The sequence below is a fragment of the Mastigoproctus giganteus genome, chromosome 7 (genome assembly GCF_048544385.1).
Source record: "Mastigoproctus giganteus isolate SK-2022 chromosome 7, ASM4854438v1, whole genome shotgun sequence".
Lineage (NCBI taxonomy): Eukaryota > Metazoa > Arthropoda > Arachnida > Uropygi > Thelyphonidae > Mastigoproctus > Mastigoproctus giganteus.
This window is the reverse complement of record NC_143581.1, coordinates 103,741,335-103,761,366: the sequence shown is the minus strand read 5'-3', so window position 1 is coordinate 103,761,366 and position 20,032 is coordinate 103,741,335. Positions and strand designations below refer to the sequence as shown.

The 20,032-nt window shown below is 39.4% G+C and overlaps 1 protein-coding gene across 1 annotated transcript in view; it reads right to left on the bottom strand.

Annotated features, from left to right (window-relative positions):
- The window catches only part of Tsen54 (tRNA splicing endonuclease subunit 54), a 209,463-nt gene that overhangs the window by 147,529 nt on the left and 41,902 nt on the right, over nt 1–20,032 (bottom strand). Inside the window, exon 2 of the mRNA XM_090377050.1 lies at nt 5,185–5,349. Coding sequence (XP_090233176.1) covers nt 5,185–5,349 — 165 coding nt within the window. The remainder of the gene's footprint in view (nt 1–5,184; nt 5,350–20,032) is intronic.

Here is a 20,032-nt window from a genome sequence, read left to right as displayed (position 1 = left end):
GCGGTATGAAGTAATGAAATTTTTGGATATGGCATACACATGGTAAGAATATACCCAGATCCTTGAAATAATGTGGCCTCGACAATGCTCCCCACATACACACTACTCTGACTCCCTCCAGTCACTATCTGGCAGAGTAGAGGTAGCAAGATTATAAACTAGCTGATCCGGAAGCCTCCTAGAGAGTTACCAATAGATTCCAGTGTACTAAGTAGCGGCCGGCCTGTGAACACTTTTAGAGCTGAACCCTCGAAATGTAAGGAATATTAGACTCGCCACGATGTTCATCATAACTTCAAAAGTCATCAATCATACTGCATGATGGAAGAGATAGGGAAGGGTTGACTGGAACTTAGCTCTAGAGACTAAACATGGGTTCCACCACTTCAAGCATCCAATAAGCAAAGTGGTAGTATTGCACCGGTTGATGAGTCGTCAACCACGTAGTACTGCCTGGTAACATAGAGGGGCGACATTCCTACTTGTGGTGTGGGTGCCCACACCTCGACCCCTGCTTATGTTGGTTCACACCTATGTGATCACCCACCATGTGCTTGTGTATGGAGGTTATACCCAGGATTACTAACAGTCCCACCATCGTGAAGGTGCAAGCAGAGGATTTGGATGTCTCAGACCGTCCGACTTTGCAGAAATTGGGTCCACTTGACTTGAGTGTCACCCGAATATCAGTTCCTTCAGCGTTTTAGACTACCAGGTAGCAAGTGCAGCTTGTCTGGCTTATCTGAGAGAATGTTTGTGACAACCTCAAGGACCACTGTAATGCCTGCGCAGGTAGCACAGTGGTATCCACACCGCCCTCCCCACATCCGGTGGAAAAGGCGCAGGTTCAAATCTTGTCGATGATGCAAAGAACCTGCTTTTTTCACTCCGTGGCTGAGTTAGTCAGTCTCAGGCATAGATAGCAAGGTTTTTCCCCCACCATAAACTGGGTTTTTTTCATCCAGCAAACAGGCAACTTGACCAGAGAACACATGCAATTTACAGACAAATGAATATATGGGTAGATGTAATCATTTTACGGGGGACCCTAATATTATAATTTTTTGTACTACTGTAATAATTTCATAGCTGTTGCTATTGCGGTGAGCTCAAGTATTTATCGTGTATCCACTTAAAACGCCGTATGACGCTAATCATCTCTGTGTGAGTAGTTCGTCTCTCCAGTAAATTGCATATTGCAGTAAAAACTGATCTCTCAGAAAATATGCGGTTCTCACGTATTTTTCATTGTGTTTAGTGCAATACCGTAAACCTTGAATAACACCACATGACTCTTATGAAGTGCCACTGGAAGTTCTCCCAAGAAGCAGAGAAAAGTCATGACATTACAAAAAAATGTCGAATTGCTTAATATGTACCGTAGATTGAGGTCTGCAGCTGCAGTTGCCCGCCATTTCAAGATAAACGAATCCAGCATAAGGACCATTGTGAAAAAAGAAAAGGAAAAATCATCATTCTTCTCTTTCTTGGTGATTCCTTTCTACTTCTCTCTCAGGGTAATAGTGAAATTTTTTTTTTGACTGGTGCAGCATAAGGCTCAAGCTTCCTTGCACCACATGGCTAATAATAATAATAAATTTGTGAAGCCGTCTCTGCAGCTATGCCAGCAGGCGCGAAAACCTTGCACTCTTTGCGAAATACCTTTTTATCTCGTATTGAAAATGCAGCTTTTATGTGGGTGCAGGATTGTTATAAGACAGACATACCTATATCTGTCTAATATGATACGAGAAAAAGCGAAGTCAATTTATGACAACTTAAAGCAAAAGGAAGGTGAAGGATCTAAAACTGGAGAATTTAATGCCAGCAAAGGATGGTTAAAGTTCTCAGACGCCATTCAGAAAATCATCGAGGAGAAAGGATATCTGCCTGAACAGGTTTTTAATGCAGACAAAAGTGACCTATTCTGGAAAAAAATGCCACAAAGGACATTTATTAGTAAGGAAGAGAAGCGAGCACCAGGATTTAAGGCACGAAGGGATAGGCCAACTCTACTGTTTTGTGCAAATGCAGTCAGGTTTATGATCAGCACTGGCGTTATCTATAAAGCTACTAACCCCCGAGCCTTGAAGGGAAAAGATAAACACCAGCTGCCAGTCTTTTGGTTGAACAACAAGAAGGCCTGGACAACGAGAACCCTTTTTCTGGATTGGTTCCATCGATGCTTTGTCCCAGAAGTCAGGAAGTACCTTGCTAGTAAGAGACTACCTTTTAAAATTCTTTTGATATTGGACACTGCCCCTGGCCACCCAGAACCCCATGTGTTTAACACTGAAGGTGTCAAAGTGGTCTACTTGCCCCAAAACACAAATCTCTAATTCAGTCTCTAGATCAAGGGTCAAAGGGACCTTTAAGGCTCATTACACATGGTACTCCATGGAAAGTATTGTCAACGCTATGGAAGAGAACCCCCGATAGAGAGAACATCATGAAAATCTGGAAGGATTACACCATTGAAGATGCTATCATTGTTATAGAAAAAGCCGTGAAAGCCATCAAGCCCGAAACAATAAATTCCTGCTGGAGAAAACTGTGTCCAGATGTTGTGTATGACTTCACAGGATTTACGACAGCGCCAATCAAGGAAATCACGAAAGAGATTGTGGATATAGCAAAAAAAGGTGGGGGGGGGGGGGGTGAAGGGTTTCAAGATATGGATCTTGGAGAAATTCAAGAGCTAATAGACACCACGCCAGAGGAATTAACAGAAGATGACTTGATGGAGATGAGTGCTTCTGAACCAGTGCCAGACGATGAGGAAGAAGACGTAGAAGAAGCAGTGCCAGAAAACAAATTGACATTAGACGATTGGCAGAAGGGTTCTAATTATTCAAGACTGCTTTTGACTTCTTGCAAGACTAACCCCTCCTCTTCATCCACAGCCTACTCGACATGAAGACGATGAAGACCTTTATGATGATCCACTTCCACTTAATGAATAGTAAATAATCATCATGCCGTACAGTTAATAAACTTATCTGTTGTGTACGTGTGTGAGTGTCTTCGTGCGAAAATCTAATAACTGTATGGCAAGAATGTATGAGACATTTTTGTGTCATAGTGTATAGGCTAGGCTACCATAAAGCAATCATATTGCTGCTTCTTCGTTATCAATGCATGAATCGTTATACATGTAAATAAATATGAATTTCTTTTTCACATTATCTTTTCATTTTTGATGTCTAGTGTTAGTAATACTATTAACATCGACAGTGTTTTGTATCATATAAGACAATATTGATGTAGGTATTGACAGACAGACGATTCATCTTGTAAACAGATAACGTAAACTTATGGTATCAATAAATACAGTACAGTACTGTAAATGTGTTTTCTCTTCCTTATGATTTTCTTAATAACATTTACTTTTCTCTAGCTAACTTTATTGTAAGAATACAGTATATAATACATATAACATACAAAATATGTGTTAATCAACTATTTATGTTATCAGTAAGGCTTCCGGTCAACTGTACGCTATTAGTAGTTAAATTTTTGGGGAGTCGAAAGTTATATGCAGATTTTCGAAGGCACGGGGGATCGGTGCTCCTAATCCCCGTGTTGTTCAAGGGTCAACTGTATATGATATCCCATGTAACCTTTGACCTTGCAGGTCTCACATGACCTACCTTTCTGTTGCATTCAATAGAATCCTACTTGGGGATAACAACTTTCAATTTTGAGGATTGTATGAGGCAGGAATTTTAATGGTATTCTCCCAAGTGTCGTAAGCTTTAACAATAATTCTGAGTATCTAGACTGCAATGTTTTAACCATTTAAGATGATCTAGCAGCATTTTCTAGGTGGTTGTTGTTGTTGTTATTATACTTGATGCAAGGGCTAATTGGGCCATTTGCACCTATCAACAATATGGAGGCTATATGTGGTGACTATTATGAGAAGTTAGAAATGATCATATAATTTTATCTGTTTTAGAAAGCAGAAAAACTCCAACAGATTTGCATCATTACCTATTATATAGCAAAGTATCAAATTTTCTTCAAGATTTGGTAGAAAACTGAATGAGAATTGCTGGGCATGAATGTATATGGTACATTCAACAAGAATATGCTTCACTGTGATTGGAGAATTGCAGTGCATACACCGTGGAGAATTATTTCCTGTGAGGAGTAAAAAGTAAGTTATTTGTGACCAGTTTGTGCTCTGGCTTAGATTACTTCCTCCATTTTGTTTACATGGAAGCTGGAGCCTCATTAACTATGGGTCAGGTTTCATTTAAATGAGTTTATTATGCATTTGAGCTTGCCATAGAAGTGTCAATTGTTCCTTACATATTCTTGGTATCTCAAATACAGTTTGCTCACTGACTGATTAGTTCAGGAATGTATAGCGAGAAGGGTGGGATATTGTCCCTTTTTTTCATGCACTTAAGCTGAGTGTTGTCTTGTTCAGTAATATACCAATCTATGGGGTTTTGAGCCTGAAATATGTTTCTTTATCCATTTTGGTTTATTTTGGAGGATTAGCTCCCCCCCCCACAAGTTACCTGCCTTGCCAAAGAGAGAGGCAAAAGCAATGCTGCTGTGACCAAGCATAGGGATTTAATATAGTAAGCAAAATTAAAAAAGAAAATGTGTTATCCTTACTTTTTCTGGGCTTTTAACAAGGCTACTTTATAACTACAGGGGAAAACAAAGAAAACTATCAGTTGCTAGAGACAACACACTCTGTAAGCACAGTGATCTTGTCCACAGAAACAATTTTTAACTTCCAAAGAAAGTTTTAGCCATTATTATTATCATTAGCCATATGGTGCAAGGAAGCCTGAGGCTTTTGCTGCACCAGCCAAAAAAAAAAAAATTTGAGTTACCCTGAGAGAGAGAGAGAGAGAGAGAGAGAGAGAGAGAGAGAGAGAGAGAGAGATAACAAGAGTCAGAAATAGAGGGGAATCATCAAGGAAGAAAAGAATGATGATATCCACCTCAGGCTCAGTACCCCAGGTGAGTATGAGGCAAGCCAATACTCACCAAATGTGAGCCCCTGGAGTCAATTTTTATCACTGAACCAAAAATTAATGTGCAACAGTTATTTTGAAGAGGAACCCTGTCAAGTCCTGCACAACCACCACCAGATTAATATTAAAAATCAGAATGTTTTTACAAGCACTTAAATATATATGAATATTTCATGCATATACTTACAAAACGGCTGTCCTTTTATCTTTAAGGAGATGCTTTCTTTCTTCAAGAAGACAATGCAGCTGCTTATTTTCATTCTCTGAGTCAACAGGAAAATAGTGTTTCTTCAAAGCACATTCTGGAAGTGAACAGTCACCAGGATTCCGGCTATCAAAAAGCTCTTCAGAACTAAAACAAAGTGCCTGATATAAATATTTCTACAAGCAGTATTTTAGATAATTTCTGAAATATAGGAGTGATCATGTTTCTCCAACCCTAATTTTGAAATAATTAGTTTCACGTTCTTTTAAAATATTACGTAATAATATTACGTACCTTCATGTTTCTGATGTACATACACTAAATTAGATGTCGCTCAAAATAATACCCTTTTCCACTGTAGATGAGTAAATAACTAGGAGAATTAAGAAATAGGGGAAACAGAGTTCTTTTTCACAGATTATTATCAATTATTTTATGAAAAAGAACTGAACTCCAACCTATAATCACAAAGACTTGGTGGACACACACTAGGTGACTGCTCCATTGTATGATATAATTAAAAGGTAGTTCCATGAGTTTAAGTGTGGTAAGCAATCGTGTGAAGACAAATATGCCAGAGGAGATCCAAAAATTGCTAACAATGTCCACAACATGTCCTGTAAGATCCTTGTGTCACCATTCAATATTTTGCTCATATCAGTGGGTTAACGTATGGTACAGTATAGGCCATACTGACCATAATACCTTGGGCAAATGCTGACACCTGACTATAAGCATATAGACCTTGGAAAGTCTCTCTCCATGTACTGAACCAACTCAGAAGGCTTGTGACAACAATGAATGAAACATAGCTCCATCACTTTGACCCTGAGTGAAAACAACAAAGCATGGAGTGGAATAGAATGGATGACCCTGCTGTGAATGCCTGATTTGATAGCCAACTACAAGGTTTTTTGTTTGGCAGGAATTTGCCTGGGAACATCACTGGAAAAACAGTATTGGCATTGTAGAAGACTATATTGAAAAATAAAAATATTTTCATTGTTATCATCCTATTATTTCTACCCAAGGAGTAGAAACTTGATGACCCCCTTGTATTTATATTACAAGTCTTGGATAAGATGTATGAAATTCATATTTTATTATGACTAATGGAGGTCTAAGCTATAAACAGGCTGTACAAAAATTTCTATAAATTTAGAGGTTACATGGAGTGTAAGATGTGCAATAAAGCTTGAAGTTGTGTGACCTGGCCAGTCTCCAAACCAGCTTACTGGCAATTGGAAATTGAGGGGATCTGAATTTAGTGCATAATGGCCTTTAGCTGCCACTGTGCCATAAAAACAACAAGAGGATCTGAAATACTTCTAAAGATATGTGTATATTTAGGTATGTTATATGAATATTTAGATACCATAGCAAACAGATGGCTGCACACTTGTCAAGTGTTTGTAGAACACCAGCATTCAAGATTTTAAATGAATTTAAAAATGCTCAGATAATGCTCAGTATGAGACTGGTCGCAGAAAGGAGTCAACATGAACGGAGAGTACCTAACCATTTACAATTTGCAGATGACATTGTGGTCATAAGCCACGATCCCAAAGAATTAGAGGAAAATCTTAATCAGTTATGCACAGTTAGTAAGGATTTTGGAATAAAGATGAATATGGCTAAAACAAAAGTAATGACAAACAAGTATGCCACAGAAAGGGAAATAATGATTGAAGGAGCAGTAATTGAAAAGGTGGAGTCATATACTTATCTGGGACAAGTTATTAGCTGTAATAATGATAAATGGCTGGAAGTCAAGAGAAGAATAAATTTTGGATGGATAGCATTCAGGAAATATAGTCACATACTGAAGAGCAATATCCCAGTTTGAAACGTAAAATAATGAACCAATGTATACTCCCCACCATGACTTATGGAAGTGAAACTTGGGCACTCACCAAAAGAATGGAAGAGAAGCTAAGAACTATACAGCAAAGAATGGAACGAATTACATTGGGAATCAGACTGTTAGATAAGAAGAGAAACACATGGATTAGGCAGCAAACTCAAGTAAAGGACATTCTTATCAAAACTAAAGAACTAAAATGGTCTTGGGCAGGACACATAGCTTGAAGACATGATGACAGATGGACTAAGAAAATAACAGAATGGTACCCAAGAGGAGCTAGAAGAAAACCTGGAAGACAAAGGCGGAGACGGATAGATGACATTCATGAGTTTTTGGGTAGTAAATGGATGGCCAGTGCTCAAAAACAGAAAGAACTGGAAAAGTTGCTGGAGAGGCCTTCATCCTGCAGTGGATTGAAAATGGCTGATGATGATGATGAATATCACAATACATTTTTGGTGCAGTTGTGCACCCAAAATGTAATGTGATGAAGCAAAGTGATTGATGGATTACAAAGTATATCCACAGTGCCAATTAGCAGAACAATACAGGAACACAGCACCATGTGAAAAATGCACTACATTAGTAGGGAACTCATGTCTGGCACCAACTGAAAAACATGACTGTATTGCTGACAGGAACAAAAAAAGATGGTAAAGAGAGACTGGATCCATCACCACAGATCAGGTACACCCGGCAATATTGCATGTTTGAAAGTCCTCACCATCCCTATGGATGGTGAGGACTCTCAAAATGCAGTGCAACCATTCCTCATTCATATGTGAATGGTTGCTTTGTCAATCAAATACAGTAGAAGCTCAAAAATTTGGCACTTTGTGAATGTTTTTGAGTTGATTATACATGTTCCCATATAACTTCCAACCACCAATTTATTCCTGTTTTACACATTTACTAGACTGTATGTCATCGTTACTATGTATTTGAAATATAGTAACAATGTTTCAAATATGATCCTTCACTTTGCAAGGCGTTCAATACTAGTTCAGTATATGTCATTAGTTTTTAAGGCAATTTGCTTGCTGAAATCATGCTGCACTATTTCCATTTCATATTAAAAACTTGCAACACTGGAGGCAGGATTACCTACCAGACCAATCAGGTAATCCAGGCTATACCAGTGGTTTTCAACCAGGATGCCACAACAACATTCCAGGGTGTCAACGTAATTTGGGTTTAAGTTACTTTTTAAACTTTTTTTTTTTTTAAATTTATATATTTATTTCATTATAAAATGGTACATCCTTATTATTATGTTCCATAAACCACAATGATAGTAGTGTATTGACATATGTCAACTGATAATTCTATATACAATTCCATAATAAAAAAAATACAAAAAACCTCACATTATACATGATAAGTTTCATTGTATACAATATTATATTAATGGTTAACCGTTTATGCTCCTTTGTCAAGTGGGACTTGACATGACACAGACACGTGCCCCAGAACTTATGTATTGAATTAAGCTCGACAATAAGTTGCTTATGTATATTGAAGATATATGTGGCTTTTTAGAAGAAATCTTTATTTGGATGCAGCATATTTTCCAGAAAATAAAAATGTTTTAAATTTATTTTGTGGCAACAATACATAACACTGTATGACATGCAGAAATTAATTTAGAGTGGTAGGGTAAGCACATGGCAGAAACAGACTGGTGCAAAAGGTTAAAGAAAAAACTGATCTTAGAAAAAACTGGTATTAATTTTCATTACAATTATATGACTAAAGAGATTATTAAATAATCAGCTGATATTACGATCAGTATTAGTAGAGGCATATGATGCAAGAAAGCAAGCTTACGCAGCATCAGCCAAAAAAAAAAAAAAAAAAAACGGTCCAATTTCACCCCTCCTTTCGATTTCACCCCTCCTTTCGTTCCAAATACCTGTCCAGCTCAGCCTTAAATTTATTTAGGCTTTCAGCTTCCGCAACAAAGGATGGAAGTCTGTTCCACCAACCAACTACCCACTGGCTAAAGGCAAACTTCCGCACAATGTATCCTACAACTGTCTTTCCTCAATTTCAATTTATGCCCTCTCAGGTGATTATTCTGAGCAAGAGGAAGAATCCCATCAGCACTGAGCATGCTCAGACCATTCAAGGCTTTATACACCTCAATCAGATCACCTCGCAGGTGCCTAGTCCCCAGACACTGTAATTTGCAAAACTAAGCCTTTCTTCGTAAGAGCAACCCTTCGTTCCATTCACTAATCTTGTTGCCCTTCTCTGTACTCGTTCCAACAGCTCTACATCCTTCTTAAAATGAAGCCTCCAGACCTGTATACAGTATTCAAGGTGTGGCTTGACCAATGCCTTATACAAGGGGATAATCACCTCCTTATCAACCCCGGGGGTTCACATCTGGTGAGTATGGGCTTGGCAAACCCAGGGTCCTGAGCTGGATATCATCATTCTTCTCTTTCTTGGTGATGCCTTTCTACTTCTACCTCTCTCTCTCTCTCTCTCTCTCTCTCTCTCTCTCTCTCTCTCTCTCTCACACACACACGGGGGGGGGGGGGGGGGGGGGGGGTTACTAGGGGATTTTTTTTTTTTTTTTTGGCTGGTGCAGTATAAGCCTCAGGCTTCCTTGTACCATACGGCTAATAATAATAATAATAATAATAATAATAATCCCTGCTAGAAATATTCCAGTATACCATTGACAAGACACCATGAGCTACTCTTGTAGACCGTCTGCACTGCTCAGAAAACTTCATATCTGCCTGCACAATTATCCCCAGGTCCTTTTCGTTCTCTACCACTGTCAGTGTAGTACCACAGAGTTGATATGTTGCTCTGGGGTTACTGCTTCCCATATGTAGTAATTTAGATTTGTCAATGTTAAATTTCATTTGTCACCTCTCAGCCCATCTGCTCAACTTTTCTAGATCTTGCTGCAGTGATGTACTGTGATTAGTGTCCTTAACAACCCTGCCAACCTTCATATCGTCTGCAAAATTGGACATTAAGCCTGATATACCATCATCAATATCATTTATAAATACAGAAAACAATGGACACAACACTGGACCCTGCAGGACTCCACTAATAACATTAGTCCACGAAGAGCAGTGTCCACTGATTACCACTCTCTCTGTCGTCTCCCACTCAACCTTCCCTTTATCCATTGTAGTAACTTATCCTTAATGCCATATCTCTCCAATTTTTACAGCAGTCTTTCCTGTGCAACAGTATCATTTGGTCCTTGAGGTTGTCACAGACATTCTCTCAGATATGCCAGACAAGCTGTACTTGCTATCTGGGAGTCTAAAACGCTGATGGAACTGATATTCGGGTGACACTCAAGTCAAGTGGACCCAATTTCGGCAAAGTCCGGACGGTCTGTGACAGCCAAATCCTCTGCTTGCACCTTCACGATGGTGGGACTGTTAGTAATCCTGGGTATAACCTCCATGCACAAGTACATGGTGGGTGACCACCCAGGTGTGAACCAACGTAAGCAGGGGTCGAGGTGTGGCGCCCACACCACATGGAGGAATGCCGCCCCCTCTATGTTACCAGGCAGTACTAGGTGGTAGACGACTCTCATCAACCGGTGAAATACCACCACTTTGCTTATTGGAGGCTTGAAATGGTGGAACCCATGTATAGTCTCTAGAGCTAAGTTCCGGTCAACCTTTCCCTATCTCTTCCATCATGCAGTATGATTGATGACTTTTGAGGTTAAGATGAACGTCGTGGCGAGATCCAATATTCCTTACATTTCGAGGGTACAGCTCTAAAACGGTGTTCGCAGGCCGGCCACTAGTTAGTACACCGGACTGAACCTATTGGTAACTCTCTAGGAAGCTTCCGGATCAGCTAGTGTATAATCTTGCTGCCTCTACTCTGCCAGATAGTGACTGGAGGGAGCGAGTAGTGTGTATGCGGGGAGCATTGTCGAGGCCACGTTATGTCAAGGATCTGGGTATATTCTTACCACATGTGCGCCATATCCAAAAATTTCATTACTTCATACAGCATGTCCCACCTACTTTTTCTTACTATTGAATACACCATGAATTGTCAAACTAATAGAGCAAGCTTATCTGCGAAAAGATCTAAACCTCCCAAGGACTTCCTAATTCATTTCACAAATATACGTGGTCTCAATTCTAATCTCAACGATGTCCATTTCCACTTGCAGTCTGCCAAACCCCATGTACTTTTTCTCACAGAATCTCAGATATCGGTTGATTCATCTACTGCTCATCTCAGATGCCCAAATTATTCGCTGTATGATTCCTTTCGCCTCAAAGGTGGTACTTGTGCATATGTCCGTTCTGATATTCCCTGTCAGAGACTTGGCAATTTGGAATCTCCTCTCTTTGATCTTCTCTGGCTTAAAATCTCTCTACCTCATTGTGTCAAATTCATCTGTTGTCTCTACCGTTCTCCCAACTCCACTAATCACTTGGAGCTCTTTGACTTCCTCTCTTTGAAACTTGACTTTCTCCAGTCCAACTTTCCTAACAGTGAAGTAATTTTCCTTGGTGATTTTAATGTTCACAACTCCAGTTGGCTTCCGTTTTCTAGTCACACCGACCCAGCAAGTCGAGATGCTGAGGCTTTTGCAATTACTAATGACCTAGCACAGATTGTTCATTTACCTACAAGAATACTGGACAATCCTAATCATACAGCCAATACGCTTGATCTTTTTCTCACAAACAACCCTTCTAAGTACACGGTCGAAGTGAGAGGTCCTTTAGGCACTTCAGATCACAACTTGTTGATTGTCTCTTCTCCAATGGAACCTTTATCTGATGGCTATTCCCAACCACGTGTTGTTTGGCATTACAAGAATGCAAAATGGGATGACCTGCGAGACTTCTTTTCTTCTTTTCCTTGGTCTGATTACTGTTTCAAAACTTCTGATGTCAACGTTTGCTCAGATCGTGTCAGTGAAATTATTCTTGCAGGAATGGAATCCTTTATCCCACACTCCACTTTAAAATCTCGTCCTTTATCTAAACCTTGGTTTTCCAATAAATGTGCTAAGGCTGTCCAAGAGAAGAATGTTGCATATCGTAATTGGCTTGTTTCTAATTCTTCAGTTTCATTTTCTGCCTACACCAAAGCTCGCAACAGTTGCAAAGCAGTTATTAACCAGTCCAAACTAGAGTTTAAACAGGCTAAGAGTAGAACTTAAACTCTTAAGTTTAAGTTCTAACTTAAACTTAAGAGTTTACTCTTAAACTTTTAAGAGTAAACTCTTAAACTACCTAGAAACCTTCCGTCTGATCAACGATCACCAGTATGGATTCCGTCAGTGTCGATCCACTTGAGATATTCTGGCTTATGTTACCCATTTATGGACTAATTCAATGGAAAGGTTCGGTGAAACACAAGTAATTGCTCTTGACATCTCAAAGGCTTTTGATCGTGTTTGGCATAAAGGTCATCTAAACAAGCTTCCATCTTATGGTTTGCCAACTGTTTTTAGTAATTGGTTATCCAGTTTTCTCTCTGATCGCTCACTGAGGGTGATGGTAGATGGCTCTCTGTCTTCTAACTTCTCCACTAATGCCGGTGTCCCCCAAGGTTCAGTTCTTTCCCCCACTCTTTTCCTCTTGTATATCAATGACCTTCTTCCATTGACTGGAAATCCTATCCATAGTTTTGCCGATGATAGCACATTGCATTCAACTTTCCATTTTGAGAAACCTTGTCCTGCTCAATCAATTTCAACTTCTCGAAAATCTGCTACCAATTCCTTAAATGCCGATCTTCAGGTAATTCTCCAGTGGGGCAAAGACAACTTAGTTGATTTCAACCCTTCTAAAACTCAGTCTTGTCTTATATCTCGGAAAAAGGATTCTTCTACTCCTATGCTTATCTTTAGTGACACTCCGATTTCTAGGCAAAATGATATATCTCTTTTGGGGATTACCCTGACTTCTAATCTCTCTTGGCACAAGCACATTACAAATATTGCTTCCTCTGCATCTAAAAAACTTGGTTTTCTCTTTCGCTCTCGGCGTTACTTTTCTTCCAAACAGCTTCTCACTCTGTATAAATCGCAAATTCGCCCTGCCATGGAATATTGTTCCCATATCTGGGGTGGTGCCCCCAAAACCTCTCTCCGGCTTCTTGATTCCATTCAAAAGAGGGCAGTTAGGTTAATTAATGATTCATCTCTAACAGAGTCTCTCCACTCGCTTTCTCACAGACGCACTGTTTCTGCTGCATGCCTCTTCTACAGATACTTCCATGGCCACTGTTGTTCTGAATTGGCTTCTATAATTCCTGCTCTCTCTTTCAAAACAGTCCGAACACGTGCCGCCACCAGCCAACATCCATTTACTGTCCAACTTCAAACCCACAGAACCAACTTTTCATCTTCCTCATTTATTCATTCAACTGCCGTTTTCTGGAACAACCTTCCTTCATACGTATTTCCTGAAAATTACAATCTACAGGAGTTCAAGTCCAATGTCAACAAATATCTTCTTTCGTCTTCTTAACCTCAAACCCAAGCACGGTACTAAGTACTATAGGTTCTAATACCTCTCGTGTTTGGGGTTCTCATAAAAAAAAAAAAAAAGTATCAAAAGCTTTCCTGAAATCCAAGTACAGACAGTTCTCGCTTTATGAGTTCCTGGTTTTATGAGGTTTTTACCCCAAGTATCAAGTATCAACAAAATCGAAAATATGAATATTAATTGCAAAAAAATGAATGTTAAACATTCATAAATACCGCATTCCAAACCATGTGCGTAGCTATACAATACAGTGCACTCCACTTTACGATTTTAATCAGTTCCAGAGACACCATCGTATCGTTAAAATATTGTAAAGTGAACCCAATAATACATTGTTTTTTAGTAATTCGTTTCAAAATCTTGGAAGTTGAAATTTTCGCTGTATAACTAGGCTATTTATCTCTCTAAAATGTCATTTTTAAGGTCACGCTCGTGACCTTAAGGCCATATAAAAGGTCATGAGCGTGGTTTTAAATTGTATTAGTTACCAATTCAAATCATTAAAATGCACTACACTTTCATCGTTATCATATGTTCTGTTATAAGAATCAATTTTAAACGCCTTAGTGATATTTTTCTAAAGCACATTTCTGGAGGCCATGACCATAAAACAATAAAAACAATTTGCACTTTCAGGTTTATTGGGCTTTTCTGTTACTGCAAACAATTATAAACGGGTAGTAAACTCTATCTTCTTGCCTTTGCAAAAATACTGATAGCTGGAATAGAGTGGTTTTTTTTTTAACTTATTATGATGAAATGTGTTCCCCTTCACTGAAATCTTTAATTTCAGTGAAGGGGAACAATCTTGTTGCCCTTCACTGAAAACATAAATAAATTTTCAGAATCTTCTCTTCATTCCTTTTTTAAGCTTCATAAACCTGTTACTCCGGGCGAATCGTGTTAGTCGCAATTTGTGTGCACCATTAAAAAATGCTTATGCATGCAATCGAGTATACATAAGCATTATAATTAAAAGATCAGATTATCTTGTAAACAAACGCCTCTTGAAACATTTCTGAACAAACCAATGAGTGCCGAGCCAATAATGAGTGATCAAAGAGTGTGCATTTAGTCGAGGACGATGAAGAATAAACATTCTTTAACATTTGTAAGTCATAAATAATTTGTCTATTATTATAATTTGCTTGATTTTACAGGCGACGTTTTCATTTCTTTCGATAAATCAAGCATTGTTTAAACAAACTAATTAGCTAACTAATTTCATTGTTGATAACGTAATCCCTATTTTTAACATTATGTCTATGGGAAATAAATTCCCGCTTTACGAGTTTTCGCTTTACACGCATGCGCCAGGAACGAATTAACTCGTAAAGTTGAGAACTACCTGTATATGATATCAAAATTATTTTTGCAATTCAGTTCTTTTGTGACCACATCATAGTATCCAATCAAATTGGTCAGACAAGGCTTACCTTTAACAAACCCGTGCTGTGTCTTAACTACTACTGCAGTCTTGTCTTGATGATCCTGAAATGCTTCTTTAACCAGTGATTCCAATTGTTTTCCTGGAATAAAAGTTAAACTAACAGGTCTGTAGTTACTTGTGTCACTTTTTGAACCCCCTTTGTGAATTGGTGATACATTTGAACACCTCCAGTCCATGGTGACCTCCCCTGAGTCCAAGGAAGCTCTCATAATTATGGCTAAGGGTTTGCTTACTTCCTTTGCTGCCTTCTTTAATATAACTGGATAGTTGCCATCCACCCAGGGTGCCTTTTTTTTTTATATTTATCTTCAACAATTTCTCTCCCACTTTCCTTTCAGTTATTACAAAATCATCTGCTCACTGCCAGAGTTTAATTCACCTTTGGCATTCCCCTTCCTGAATAACTCATGTGTGAATGTAGATGCAAAATACTCATTTAGTTTGTAAGCTACCTGAGCAGGATCATCAACAGTTGAACCATCAATATCCAGTGGAACAATACGATTCATCCCTTTCCTTCTAGAGTTTACATAGGTAAATAACTCTTTGCTGTTTCCTTTGCATCTTTTGGCAAGGATTTCTCATATATGCCTTTGCCTGCCTAATCTCCTGTGTGACTTGGTTACAGACCATCTTATATCTATCATAGAATTCTGTGTCATTATTAATTTAATTTGATATTAAGAGTAGGAGACCAGCGGAATTACTTAACAAGTACAGGTCACTGATGAAAAAAAGCCGTGAATTAGGGTTGATTTTGAAAGTGTCTGCAATTCTGCCCAGACACGATAGGAGGGAGTATATGATGAGAGCCCTGTCGATCAATTCGGCCCTGGAAAGATTGTGCAGGGCTCAAGGGGTAGAATTTTTTTCAGCCTGGTCTGTACTTGTTAACAGGAGAGACTGCTTCTACAGGGATGGGATACACTTAAATAGAAAGGGTGCAAGAATGTTTGCTGATGCTATGGAGGCAGTGTTAGGTGGGTCGGAAAACAGCTAGATTGGGGGGATACAAGGACTAATAGATTAACAGTAGCCACTGGCAGAGGAGAAAGTGATTCTTGCACTGCTTCTATTGGAATGAGCAGCAGCCTGGAAAATAAGATGCAGGATATTACAGAGACTGCTGGGAATCATGGGGGTACAAGTAAACACATGGATTGTGTTAGGGTGGCTAAGAGGAAGAGCAGGTGCATGTATACTTGCGTGTACACCAATGCTAGGAGTTTAGTAAATAAATTTGATGAATTTGAGTTATTGCTCAAAACATCAAAGGCAGATATTGTTGGGATTTCAGAGACGTGGTGTCACACAGATATAAGGAATGCAGAACTGGAATTTGGGGAGTACAATATCTACAGAAAGGATAGACAGGATAGGAAGGGAGGAGGGGTTATGCAATTAGTTAAGAAACACATAAAATCCAAGGAAGTGAAGCCAGTCGACATCACTGGACAGTGCAGTGTCGAGTCAGTTTGGTGTGACATAAGCATTGGGAGATCAAAATTGAGAGTAGGAGTGCTATAGGCCTAATGACTCTGATGAGTATAATAAGAAACTGTACAGAGAAATAGAGTGGGCCAGTAAATCAGACAGTCTTATAATGGGGGGATTTTAATTTCCCAGATATTGACTGGAATTTGGGGGCTGGTCACTCACACACTAGCAAGGCTTTTGTGGATTTAGTGGATGACTGTTTTCTACATCAGCATGTTCGGGAGGCAACTAGAGGGAGTAATACTCTTGATTTGATTATCAGTAGTGATTCTTCATGCATTAAGAATCTGCAGATAAATGAACCACTAGGTGGCAGTGATCACAGTGTTCTGAAATGGGAGTTACTCAAAGAGGTAACTACCATTAGGGGTAAAGGGAAGGGGTATTGCTTTCGTAAAGGCGACTACGATGGACTGAGACTATTTAAATTCTATACAGTGGGATCAACTGATGATGTTACCAATAGCAAATTCAAAATGGGAAGCATTCAAAGAACTTATCTTGCAAGCTACTAGGCTTTACATACCAACTAAGAAATATTGTTCAAGGTTTAGGCCTAAATGGATGTCAGATGAACTAATGAGGCATATGGCAGAGAAGAAAAATGCATGGGATACATACAAATTAACACGTGACACAGAAGCCTATGATAGATACAAGTTGATCTGTAACCAAGTTACAAAGCAGGTTAGGCAAGCAAAGGCAGATTACGAGAGATCCTTGGCAAGGGATGCGAAGAAAAACAGCAAAGAGTTCTTTACTTATGTAAACTCTAGAAGGAAGGGGATGAATCAGATTGGTCCACTTGATAACGATGGGTCAACCGTTGAAGACCCTGCTCAGGTAGCTAACAAACTAAATGAATATTTTGCATCGACATTCACATATGAGGAGTTATTCAGAGAGGGGAATGCCAGAGGTGTATTCAACTCTAGCAGTAAGCTAGAGAATCTTGTAATAACTGAGAGTAAAGTGGAGGAGAAATTGTTGAAGATAAACACAAGAAAGGCACCTGGGGTGGATGGGATCTATCCAGTTATATTAAAGGAGGCAGCAAAGGAAGTAAGCAAACCCTTAGCCATAATTATGAGAGCTTCCTTGGACTCAGGGGAGGTACCCATGGACTGGAGATGTGCAAATGTGACCCCAATTCATAAGGGAGGATCCAAGGCTGACACAAGTAATTATAGACCTGTGAGTTTAACATCTGTTCCTGGAAAATTAATGGAGGCATTGGTTAAAGAAGCACTGCAGGATCATCTAGACAAGACTTCAGTTATAGCTCGGACACAGCATGGTTTTGTTAAGGGGAAGTCTTGCCTGACCAATTTGATTGGATACTATGATGCAGTCACAAAAGAACTGGATGCAGGGAATAACTTTGATATTATATACTTGGATCTTAGAAAGGCTTTTGATACTGTTGCACATGGAAGACTGCTGCACAAATTGGAGCAGTGTGGCATTTGAGACAAATTGCTGCTATGGATAAAGGGGTGGTTGAAGGGAAGAAGACAGAGAGTGGTAATCAATGGACACTGCTCATCGTGGACTAATGTTATTAGTGGAGTCCCTCAGGGTTCAGTATTGGGTCCTTTATTGTTCTCTGTATTTATAAATGATATTGATGATGGTATATCAAGCTTAATGTCCAAGTTTGCAGACGATACAAAGGTTGGCAGGGTTGTCAAGGACACTACTGACACTATGCTGCTGCAACAGGATCTGGAAAGGTTGAGCAGATGGGCTGAGAGGTGGCAAATGAAGTTTAACATTGACAAAATTGGCAAAAACCCTTCCCTTTACCCCTGAGTAAATCCCACTTCAGCACACTGTGATCACTGCCACCTTAGTGGTTTCTCTATCTGCAGATTCTTAATGCATGAAGAATCGCTACTGATAATCAGATCAAGAGTACTTGATTGCTTATCCCTGCCTATCCTTCCTGTACACGTTGTACACCCCAAGTTCCAGTTCTGCATTCCTTACATCTATATAACACCACGTCACTGATATCCCAACAATATCTGCCTTTGATGTTTTGACCAACACCCTAAATTCATTTACCAAACTTACTCTACTTGCCTCCTGAACATGCTGATGTAGAAACAATCATACAATAAATTCACAAAAGCCTTGCTAGTGTGTGAGTGACCAAACCACAAATTCCAGTCAATATCTGGGAAATTAAAATCCCCCATTATAAGACTCTTTGATTTACTGTCCCACTCTTTCCCTGTACAGTTTTTTATTATACTCATCAGAGTCATTAGGCCTATAAAACACGCCTACTCTCAATTTTGATCTCCCAGTGCTTATGTCACACCAAACTGACTCGACACTGCACTGTCCAGCGATGTCGACTGGCTGAACTTCCTTGTATTTTATGTGTTTCTTAACTAATAGCATAACCCTTCCTCCCTGCCTATCCGTCCTGTACACATTGTACTCCCCAAATTCCAGTTCTGCATTCCTTATATCTGTGTGATACCGTGTGTCTGATATCCCAACAATATCTGCCTTTGATGTTTTGACCAACACCTCAAATTCATTTACCAAACTCCTAGCATTAGTGTTTACGCAAGTATACATGCACCTGTTATTCTTAGCTACCCAACACAACCCATGTGTTTACTTGTACAGCAATGACTCCCAGCAGTCTCTGAAATACTCTGCATCTTGTTTTCCAGGCTGCTGCTCATTCCAATAGAAGCAGTGCAAGAATCACTTTCACATCTGCCAGCTGCTTTTGTTAATCTATTAGTCCTTCTATCCCTCACCCCAAGCTAGCAGTTTTCTGACCCACCTAACACTGCCTCGATAGCATCAGAAATATTCTTGCACCCTTTTTTTATTTAAGTATCCCATCCCTGTAGAAGCAGTCTCTCCTGTTAACAAGTACAGACCAGGCTGAAAAAAATTCAATACTTTGAGCCTTGCGCAATCTTCTCAGGGCCAAATTGATCGACAAGGCTCTCATCATATACTCCCTCCTATCATGTCTTTGCAGAATTGCAGCCACTTTCAAATTCAACCCTAATTCACAGCTTTTTTTCAACAGTGACCTGTACTTGTAAAGTAATTCCGCCAGTCCCCTACTCTTAATATCATTAGTGCCAACGTGTACAACAATATCACCCTTTGTGCCCGTAAAAGATGATATCTGCTTTCTACAACATCATCAACCTTTGCCCCTGTAAGACATACCCTGGTCCTGTTCCACCTATTCTTTTTACAAAGGATGTTCCCCATTTCCCTGACAATAGTCACCAACAACTACTAGTTCCTGTGGGACCAGCGCATTCTGCCTTGGGGGTTGCCGCTGTGTTGCATGATGATCAAATGCAAGCTCTGGCATTGATGTGGGCAGCTGAGAGCTTGATGGGCCCTCAATTTAGTTCCTTCAAGGGCATCCATCCTGTCCTTCAATTCCATCAGACTAACACAAAGATGAAGATTGCAACTTGGACCTCCACTGGACTAACACAAAGGTGAAGTTTACATCTT